Below are 10,095 nucleotides of genomic sequence, written 5' to 3' on the forward strand. Positions count from 1 at the left end.
GCCGCGCCGCGCCGCGCCTCCCCTCCGCAGCTCCCAGGACTCGCAGTTCCCAGGCCCAGTCCGCCAGACCCGGCCGCCCTGAGCCGCTGGCGGGCCTGGGATCGGAGATCCGGACCCGTTGGGGTGTAAGTGCCCTCCTCCCCCCACCCCCGCCTCACCCTCTCCACCCCTTCACCCCAGGCAAGCACGAGGAGAGACAGGACGAGCATGGCTACATCTCCCGGTGTTTCACCCGCAAGTACACGTGAGTCCGGGCGCCCCGGGTGAGGGGGGGGGCAATTAGGGGAACAGGGTGGGATGGGAGGATGTGACTGTGCCCCCCCTCTGCACATCCAGGCTGCCCCCTGGTGTGGACCCCACGCTGGTGTCCTCCTCCCTGTCCCCTGAGGGGACGCTCACCGTTGAAGCGCCGCTGCCCAAGCCCGCCACACAGTCCGCGGAGATCACTATCCCGGTCACCTTCGAGGCCCGTGCCCAGCTGGGGGGCCCCGAGGCTGGGAAGTCCCAGCAGTCTGCAAACAATTAGAGCAAGGGGTCCTGCTGCACACCCTGAAGGCACCGTCAAGGCTGCCCAGCTCTCCCCACTTCTCTTTTGATACTTGTAGTTCTGTTTTCCGCAAATAAAATGTAAATCAGTCTAGGAGCCTGGTGTTTGTTGATGGCCCCGGAGGAGTTGATGGCCTTGTCATCTCTGGGGGAGGGGCAATGGCAGAGGGTTCTCAGATCCTGGCTACTTAGGAGGCTGAGATTTGAAGATCACAGTTCAAAGCCAGCCTGGGCAGGAAATTCCATGAAATGCCTATCTCCAGTGAACCACCAAAAAAGTCAGAACTGGAGCTGTGGCTTCAACTGTAGAGTGCTAGCTTCAGAGAAAAAGCTAAGGGTCATCTGCCAGGCCCTGAGTTTGGCCTCAGAACTGGCACACACAGGGCAGTTTGAAGGATATAAGGGCTTTCCACTTTCAGGGGTCCTGGAGTCTGAGGCTCCCCATGTTCCTTGAAGCCCATAGCAACTCGTTGTTCCCAGGGCAGCTGGGAGCAGCTGCATCCTGCAGAGACTTGTCTGACACACCTATCCCCTCCCCTCCCCCAATCGTGTTCTCCCCACATCTGGAGTGGGCATCGAGGCAGAGCAGGTCTGGCTGGCTGTGGCAGGTGGCTGGACTTGGAAAGATTCCAGCAGGTAAATAAACATGAAAGAATGGTGCTAGTCCAGCTGGCAGCTCAGCTCTGTGCCCTGCAGGCCAGGGCACTGCCCAGCTTCATCCTCCCACCCCCCCTCTGGTTTCTGAGTCTGTTGGACCCCTCCACACTCCTGCAGTGGCACCCGGAGAGTCAGCTCTGCTCACCAGTTCTGTGGCTGCCATGGGGGATGCTGTGGCCTGCCAGGGTGTGGCTGCCTGCTGGGCCCTTGTGGTGTCATCCCAATGATTCCCGCTTCACAAGTGGGTACAGCGCAGCTCAAAGAAGCGACAAGTACCAGGCATCAGTGACTCACACCTGTAATTCTAGTTACTCAGGAGGCTGAGATCTGAAGATCATGGTTCAAAGCAGGAAAGTCCCTGAGACTCCTCTCTAGTTAGCCACCAGAACACTGAAAGTGGAGCTGTGGCTCAAATGGTAGAACTCTAGCCTTGAGTAAAAGAGCTAAGGGACAGTGCCCAGGCTCTGAGTTCAAGCCCCATGACTGACAAGAAGAAAAAAAAAAAAAGGCCATAAAACTTGTTGAAGTTCTGAAGTGAGGGACTGTGGCTAGAAGCAGAGGAGAGCAGACTGACCCAGACTCAAAGCCTGGAGGGAGAGAAGGTTTCTCCATCTTGAATGACTGCCAAATAAGGCTTGTTGGGGACTCAGAAGGAAGAGGAGGAGGAGGCCTACAATTAGGGCTGCTCAACTGTCAAGGATGGGTGTGGTACAACAGGCCTCTAAGCCCTGCTATGCAGGTGGAGAGGGTGGATTGTCATCTGGGGCAAGTCCTGGCAAAAGCGCTAGACTACCTGAAAAAAACAATTCAGTTTTCTCCTCTCCACCAACCCAATCCCAGGACAGAAGAGACCTCTGGGGTGAGCCTCAGACTACAATCCTGTTGCACCTGCCTCCTGAGTAGCTGGGGTTATATATTCACTTCCACAGGGGCTAGTGGGCCTGATTGTCTATTGTCAATCCTTTGCAGGAACCACAAGGCTGGGGCTTTCCAGGGTCCCCTGAGTGGTGGAAGGCCAATTTCAGGCAGGGGGAGACTAAGGATGTGGACAGTGCTGGGTTCTTGCAGGTGGTGGCCTCTTATGGCCAGGAGGATTTCTGTTTGGGGGAACCCAGGACAGGGAGGCCCATCCCTTAATGAAATGGATGGATGACAAGGAGGTCCCTGAGCCCCTCCCCACCACAGCCCTCTTCCTGGCTTTCCCACTCTCCCCCTCCTTTTCAGGCCCCTTCTGAACTGCCATCCATCTGACCCCCCTGACTCACTCACCCTTACTTAGCTCCAGCCCTACTGTTCTCCCCCAAACCCCACCCCTCTTTGAGACTGGTGCTCAGACTCTCCCCCACTCCAGCTTGGTACTGGGGTTTGAACTAAGGACTCTCATGCTTGCTAGGCTGGTGTTCTGCATTCAAGTCACTCCTCCAGCCCCATTTTTCGATGGCTTTTTTGGAGCTAGGGGCTTGCTCCCCACCTGAGATGTGTGCCTGAGCTGCAATCTACCTATTTTAGGCTTCCCATGGTTGCTAGGATCACAGGCATATGGAGTTTCAGATTTTCCTGCCAGGACTCACCTGGAACAGTGATCCTCCCAATCTCAGCCTACCATGTAAGTAGAATTACAAGTGTGAGGCACAGGTACAAATGACCTTTTACAGTCTATTTGATGATGTTCTGCTCAAGGGCTGCCCAGCCTTGAGCCATGAGTGTATATCCATTACCAGGAGTCCTGGAGCCCCTGAACAACAGCTTAAGAAAGGAGAGATTGGGCTGGGAAGGTAGCTCAGCAGTAGAGTGCTTGCCTTGCATGCCGGAGGCCCTGGGTTCGATTCCTCAGCACCACATAAGCAAAAGAAAAAAGCCGGAAGTGGCGCTGTGGCTCAAGTGGTAGAGCACTAGCCTTGAGCTGAAGAGCTGAGGGACAGCGCCCAGGCCCAGAGTTCAGGCCCCACGACCGGACCCAAAAAAAAAAAAAAAAAAGAAAGGAGAGGTTCTGGAGGAGGAATTACTAATACCCAGTAGGTGCGCCACATAACCCCCAAGGCTTGGCTCTGCAGGCCAGCCACACTAAGGCAGGAAGCCTAGGACCCATGCACCCTGTGAATGGGTGCCACCTATGTCCTGAGGCTCTCCTCTGACCCCAGGCCCAAGTAGGACAGTACATGACTGGCCCACAGGCACTCTCCCAGAGAGGGCATAGACACTCCATAATGCCCACCTTTGGGAATCTCTGCCCTGTCAAGCCTGCAGCAGAATAAAGGGCAAGCCCATGTCCAGCCTTGAGAAACAGCGAGCCCACTCTCATCCCTACCCAGAGTGCCTTTGGCTCAATTCTCTCTTCTGGGTGTCAGGCTCCAAGAATCCTGTTCACTGTCCTGCTGCCAGCTGCCAGCCTTTGACTCTGCAGTTCAGGGTCTGGCTGCTGTGGACTAGATTCTGGGGCTCTGCAGAGCCTGGCACATTTTTGCTGCAGGGGATGTTGATCATTGTGCCCAGTGATCAGAACTATGCATAGACAGGTGTGGTAGTGCATGCCTGTAGTCCTAGAAACTCAGCAGATAATAGGAGGATCTCTGTTCAAGACCAGACTGGGCAAAATCATCTGGAAACCCTATTTGAGAAACAAACCAGAAGCAAAAGGACTGGGGGTGTGGTTGAAGTGGTAGAGCACTAGACGGGAAGCCCTGAAATCAGACCCTAGCATTGCAAGGTCTGTACCTGCCAGGTAACAACCTTAATCCTTAGCTGACTAAATCCTTTTAGCAATCCGAGGCCACTGAGAGGCAGCAGAGGATTGTGGGTACATTTATGGGCACTAATATCAAGTGCGTGCGTGGGTTCAAATCTCTGACAGTTTTTCTATTATTACCATTACTACTATTATATTTTTGGCAAGTGTGTGTGTGTGTGTGTGTGTGTGTGTGTGTGTGTGTGTGTTTGCCGGTCCTGGGGCTTAAACTCAGGGTCTAGGCGCTGCCCCTGAGCTTTTTTGCTCAAGGCTAGCACTCTACCCCTTTAGCCACAGTGCACTGGAGATGAGTCTCACGGCCATTCCTGCCAGGGCTGGCCTCGAACCGCGATCCTCAGATCTCGGCCTCCGGCGTAGGTGGATTGCAGGCGTGAGCCCGCGGCTGAATGAACTCAGTTGCTAGCGATTGGGCAAAATCCTCTTCCCAAAGGAGCACGCGCACGCACGGGGAACCGCCAGACTGTGCCGCCCGGAGCAGACTGTGCCGCCAGGCCCCTCCGGGACGTCCCGGGGCCGTGCAGATCGGGGCAAGGGGGCTGGCCTGGGCCCCTCCTCTGGGAAGCTTCCAGACGAGATCCGTGGGAGCGAAGGAGCGACAGCTGGTGCAGGCCGGAGATGGGGCCACTCTGGGGCGGGCGCGCCCTCCACCTGTAACTATCCTCCGCCCCCAAGCCTCCGGCCACGAACCGAGAGCCCGTCAGTCAGCGGGAGAACCAGGCGAGCCCAGCGGCAGCAAAGCCCGCAAGTGAGGAGGGGCGGGGCCTCGAGCCCCAGCAACAGGCCGGCCATTGGCGGCACCAGGAGAGCTGGCCTGTGACTGGCTCCCGCGCCCGACCACGCCGGAAGACGGCTTCCGTGATAGGAGGGGGCGGGGCTAGATGACATCCGGGCACCCGAGCCGCCAGAGCGTCTCAGCTTCTCAGCTCGGGACACGCGGGAGCCTGGACGACGCCCGCCCGCACCCGGAATCGCGGGGGCAGCCGGTCCTCCGCTTGGGTCCATGCATCCGGGAGGGGAGGTCACTAGGAAGCCCAGGGATGGGGACTCTTGGAAGGCTGGAACGCACGTGGGCAGGATCTACAGAGGGGCGGCCTCTGGGAGGGCTGGCTGCAGAGCCCGCGGCGTCCACCAGGCGGCCGCAGAGGACGGAGGAAAGCGGGATGTCCCCGGCCCGGCATCCCTAAGGCACTTGGGTAACCAGGTAATGGGGCAGGGTCAGATCCATGGACACGGGTGAAGCCCCGAGGGATGGACCAAAGCTGTTTGTTTTCTAACCTGCTCAGCTTCACTGTGGCCCAGTACTAACTACTAAAGAAATAAATACACCACAGATCGCCACTGAATATAGACTAGATAGATTTTATTCTATGTCAGCAGAGATGTAGCATCCTGATCTTGATGATCTTGGGTAGAATTTAGGGAGCCTGCATGTTTTGTCTTTTTTTGGGAGGGAGGGAGTCGTGGGGCTTGAACTCTGCCTGGGAACTGTCCCTCAGCTCTTCAGCAAGTCTAGTGCTCTGCCAGTTGAGCCACAGCACTACTTCTGGTTTTCTGAGTGGTTTACTGGAAATAAATCTCATGGCCTTTCCTACCCGGGCTGGCTTTGAACCGCGATCCTCAGATCTCAGGATCCTGAGTTGCTAGGATTACAGGCCTGAGCCACCACACCTGGCCCCTGAGCCTCTTTGTGCTCAAAGCTAAGGATCTACCACTTCTGGTTTTTCACTGGTTTATTGGGCACAAGAGTCTCAGACTTTCCAGCCAGGGCTGGCTTCAAACTGCAATCCTCAGATCTCAGCTTCCTGAGCTAGGATTACAGATGTAAGCCACTGGCACAGGGTAGGAACCTGCATGTTAACTCATCCAAAATGTCTGCAGTCAGTTACAGGTGGCTGAGTGCTGTATTTTTTACCCAGGTTTTAGTTGCTCCAGATTTGGGGCCACAGACTGTTTTTCACTCCTCACTGACCTCCTCCCTCCTCCCCCTTACCCTTCCTTCCTAGAACTCACCACATATACAGCATTCCTAGCGAGGGTCCCAGAAGTGGCCTTCGAACCTAGGCAGATTCTCTATCGCAACATATATCTTGCTAAACCTAACGTGATCCACAAGGAACTTGGCCAACTGGCTTGCAGAAACTGAGAAACAGGCCAGAGATGTAGCTCAGTGGTTGAGTGCTTGCCTGGCACGTGAGACCCTGGTTCCATGCCAGTACTGCTCAGAACAAAAACTTGCACAACCAAGACGCCTTTCAAGTTGCGGTGTGTGTGTAAAAAGATATATTGTTTAAGAGCTATTAAGTAGGAGGGCAATTTGTCCATTAGTGGGAAGAAATAGTTTAATGCCAAGCAGACCCAGACTGAAGGAATCTCTCAGTCACTCTTGCTTGATCCTGAGGACAATGCTGGGGACATAACTCAATTGAACACATTTAGGAGAGAGTACTGAGCACACATCTTTAGTGAGTATTTAATACTGCTCTATCCTAGAAGGCAAAACACCCAGCCTAGAAGAGCCCAGGGAGCAAATGTGACACTGTTTGTGGTGCCTCGGTTCTTCTGACCCATTCCTTCAGAGATTAAGTGTTGGGTTTGTCAGCTTAGGTAACAGAGCCTGCTACTACTGAAGACGAGTAAAAGGCTGGAGAAGCAAGATCCTTCAGTACTAGCCTGGTCTGGTAGTACACCTTTGTAATCCCAGCACTTGGGGAGCTAAGGCAGGATGGCTGCACATTCAAGGCAAGCCTGGACTACATATACATAGTGAGAGCTCATCTTGAAAAATGTAAACAAGGCCAAACATGGTGGTTTGGAACTTGAACCTGGCTACTAAGGAGGTAGGGATCAGGAAGACTGAGGTTCAAGCTGGCCCAGATGAAAAATTGAGACCCTATCTGAAAATCTGACAAATAAATGAAGAACTGGGAAATGTGGTTCAAATGGTAGAGTGCATGCCTAGGTAAGTTCAAGGCCCTGAATTCAAACCCACTTTTTTGGGGGGTGGGGGTGGGGTGTCAATTGCGGGGCTTGAACTCTGGGCCTGAGCTCTTCAGCTCAAGGCAAGCACTCTACCACTTGAGCCGCAGCACCACTTCCAGTTTTCTGGTGGTTAACTGGAGGTAAGAGTCTCACGGACTTTCCTGCCTGCGCTGGCTTTGAATCATGATCCTCAGATCTCAGCCTCCTTTGTAGCTATGTTTACAGGACTGAGCCACCAGCACCCGGCTTCTTTATCTCCAATTAACTAGCAAGAAGCTAGAGATGGAGGTGTAGCTCAAGTGGTAGAGTGTTGAAAAACCTGAGTAAAAAACCTGGGTTTGAGGCCAAGTTCAAGCCCCTAAAACAAACCACTGAAATGGTCCCCAACCTATGGGTACCACGTACCTTCATCAGTAAGCTGGAATGTGCATGCGGTGTGTGCCGACACTGAACTCAGCTTGCACAGAGCATTTTTGCTCATGACTGGCACTCTACCACTTCAGTCACATCTCCAAGTCCAACCAGAATTTTACTTTTCTTGCTACAATGGGGATGGAACCCAGGCGCTCTACCACTGAGCTCTAGCCTTCAGCCTGGGAAATGGTCTTCATACCTTGCCTGGGTCCAGCCCCTCTTCCACTGACCCCTGGTATCCACAAAGCAGTGTTTTGGCCATTTAGCCTGAACCACATTTATCCACAGACCTGGGAAACAAGCCAGCAGGCTAAGGAGCAAGCTGGTACAGCACATTTCAATGTTCTGATTGGACCAGTGGCTACTTAACGTCAATGCCCAGAAACACAGGAGAGCAAGTACGTTTTCAGAAGGTTGCTTGGAGACCTTGGCTGCCATTCTTAGCCGCTCAGCTCACCATGAGGCAGTGTGCAGTTTGTGCAATTTCAGCTGACCACTGGAGAGGCCAATGCATGTAGTAATTGCACAGAAATAGCACAGGCTGCCCAGTGCTCGCTCAAACCTCAGGCAAACAGTAACTATGTGTTGTACTCCAAGACCCTAGCACTGGATTACCTCAGTGATGGCTTCTAATCCACCCAACAGTTCTTGGGATGAATTCTACGCCTGGCTGTTTCAAGTTTCCCAACATACTGAACCAGAGATGTACACCTGTAATCCCAGCACTCCAAAGGCTAAAGCAGAGGGACCTTGTGCTCAAGGCCAACCTGGGCTACATAGCTGGGAAGGGGGGAAGGAAAGGACATGAGTCCATCCCTACTACCCATCCCTGATACTGATTTCTTGCTTGAGCTGGCCTCAGGCCATGATCCTACTTCTGCTTCCTCAGTAGTTGGGATTACAAGAATGATTCCCATAACCCCCCTTGTTTTGAGGTCATAATAGAGTTTGAACTTGGGGCCTCCAGCTTGCTGAGCAGACACTCTGCCATTTGAGCCATGCCCCACCCTTTTGTCAGTGGTGGGGCTTGAACTCTGGGCCTGGGCGCTATCCCGCAGCTCTTCAGTTCAAGGCAAGCACTACCACTTTTATTGGGGGTCAGTGGTGGGGCTTGAACTCTGGGCTGAACTGCTGTCCCTGAGCTCTTCATCTCAAGGCGAGCGTTCTACCATTTGAGCCACAGTGCCATTTCCACTTTCTGGTGGTTAACTGGAGATAAGACTCATGGACTTTCCTGCCCAGGCTGGCTTTGAACCATGATCTTCAGATCTCAGCCTCCTGAGTAGCTCGGATTACAGGTGTGAGCCACCGGCTCCCAGCTTGAGCTGCTTTCAAAGCTACCTTTATGCCCAGGCTTTGGCTTTCCTGCTATTTATGCTTTTCGCTGCTGGGATAACAAGCACATGTTGCACCCACCCAGCTATTGGTTAAGATGAAGTCCCTGAGAACTTTTATGCCTGAGCTGGCCTTGAACTCAGGCCTGAGCACTTTACTCAAAGGTAGTGCTTTACCACTTTGAGCCACAGCTCTACTTCTAGTTTTATTGAGTGGTTAACTAGTTAAGAGTCTCACCAGGACTGTTCTGCCTGGGCTGGCTTTGAACCATAATCCTCAGATCTCAGCCTCCTGAGCAGCTGGGATTACAGTTGTGATCCACCAGTGCTCAGCTGATCTCCACCTTCAAAGCAGCTAGGATTACATGCTTGAGCCATCATGCCTGACCTGTTAGTGGGTGTTTGAGACAGGGTCTCTATTAAGCCCAGGCTGGCCAGGAACTCAGGGAGTGCTGGGATTATAGGAATGCTCCCACAGACCTGGCCTCAGAAAAATCTCAAAACTGAAGAGCTGGGAGCAGTGGCATGTTCTTATAATTCCAACAACTTGGGGCTGAGGCAAGAAAACAGCTTGGGCTCAGCAGTATGAGGCCAGCCTGGGAAACAATACCATCTCACAACAATAAAAAATAAGCCAGGCCCTGGTGATCCATGCCTGTAATACGAGCTACTCAGAATACCCAGAGCTGAAGAGCAGTGGTTTGAAGCCAGTACAGGCAGAAAAGCCAGACAAGACTAAAGAACACCAGCTTTGCCAGAAAGCCAAGTGAGAGCATGAGGCTCTGAGTTCAAGCCCCAGTATCAGTGTCTGGGCCAATACTTTTGGCAAGTTCCTGCCCTGCTCCCCTACCAGGGGATTTACCCTGCCAGGGGCAAAGATGTAAACCCCAGTGACTTCCAGGGGTACCCTTCTCACTCCTTTTTTTCTGCTATTGCCCAAGGTTGCAGGTCTCCTTGGTTTTCTGCCTTCAGTGCATCCTTCCTAGGCGAAAAACACACGTGCCAGTTCCACCCGACTTCCAGCTCAGCAGTGGCCTGGGGCAGCAACCAATCAGTGTCGCAGGCCCTCATTCACAGCTAGTCCCACAGTCACACTTGTAGCAGTACTCTCAGGGTGGCCCCAGGGCCAAGAGACCTAACACAGGTGAGCCCATTTGCATACCAGGAATGTGAAAACAGTGCTTCAGAAATTAAAGTCTTAGGGCTGGGAAGTTGGCTCAGTGGTAGAGCGCTTGCCTTGCATGCCTAAGGCCCTGGGTTCGATTCCTCAGCACCACATAAGGAAAAAGCCGGAAGTGGTACTGGGCTCAAGTGGTAGAGTGCTAGCCTTGAGCTGAAGAGCTGAGGGACAGCGCCCAGGCCTAGAGTTCAGGCCCCACGACCGGACCCAAAAAAAAAAAGAAAAGAAATTAAAGTCTT

The 10,095-nt window shown here is 53.4% G+C and overlaps 1 protein-coding gene across 1 annotated transcript in view; it reads left to right on the plus strand.

The window, feature by feature from the left end:
- The window catches only part of Hspb1 (heat shock 27kDa protein 1), a 1,785-nt gene extending 1,142 nt beyond the window's left edge, over nt 1-643 (plus strand). The window contains 2 exon segments of the mRNA XM_013031764.1: nt 181-244; nt 337-643. Of these exon segments, the coding sequence (XP_012887218.1) occupies nt 181-244; nt 337-526 (254 nt within the window). The 3' untranslated portion in view covers nt 527-643.
- Nucleotides 644-10,095: the final 9,452 nt, after the last annotated feature.

The sequence above is a fragment of the Dipodomys ordii genome, unplaced genomic scaffold (genome assembly GCF_000151885.1).
Source record: "Dipodomys ordii isolate 6190 unplaced genomic scaffold, Dord_2.0 Scaffold143, whole genome shotgun sequence".
NCBI classification, from domain to species: Eukaryota; Metazoa; Chordata; class Mammalia; order Rodentia; family Heteromyidae; genus Dipodomys; species Dipodomys ordii.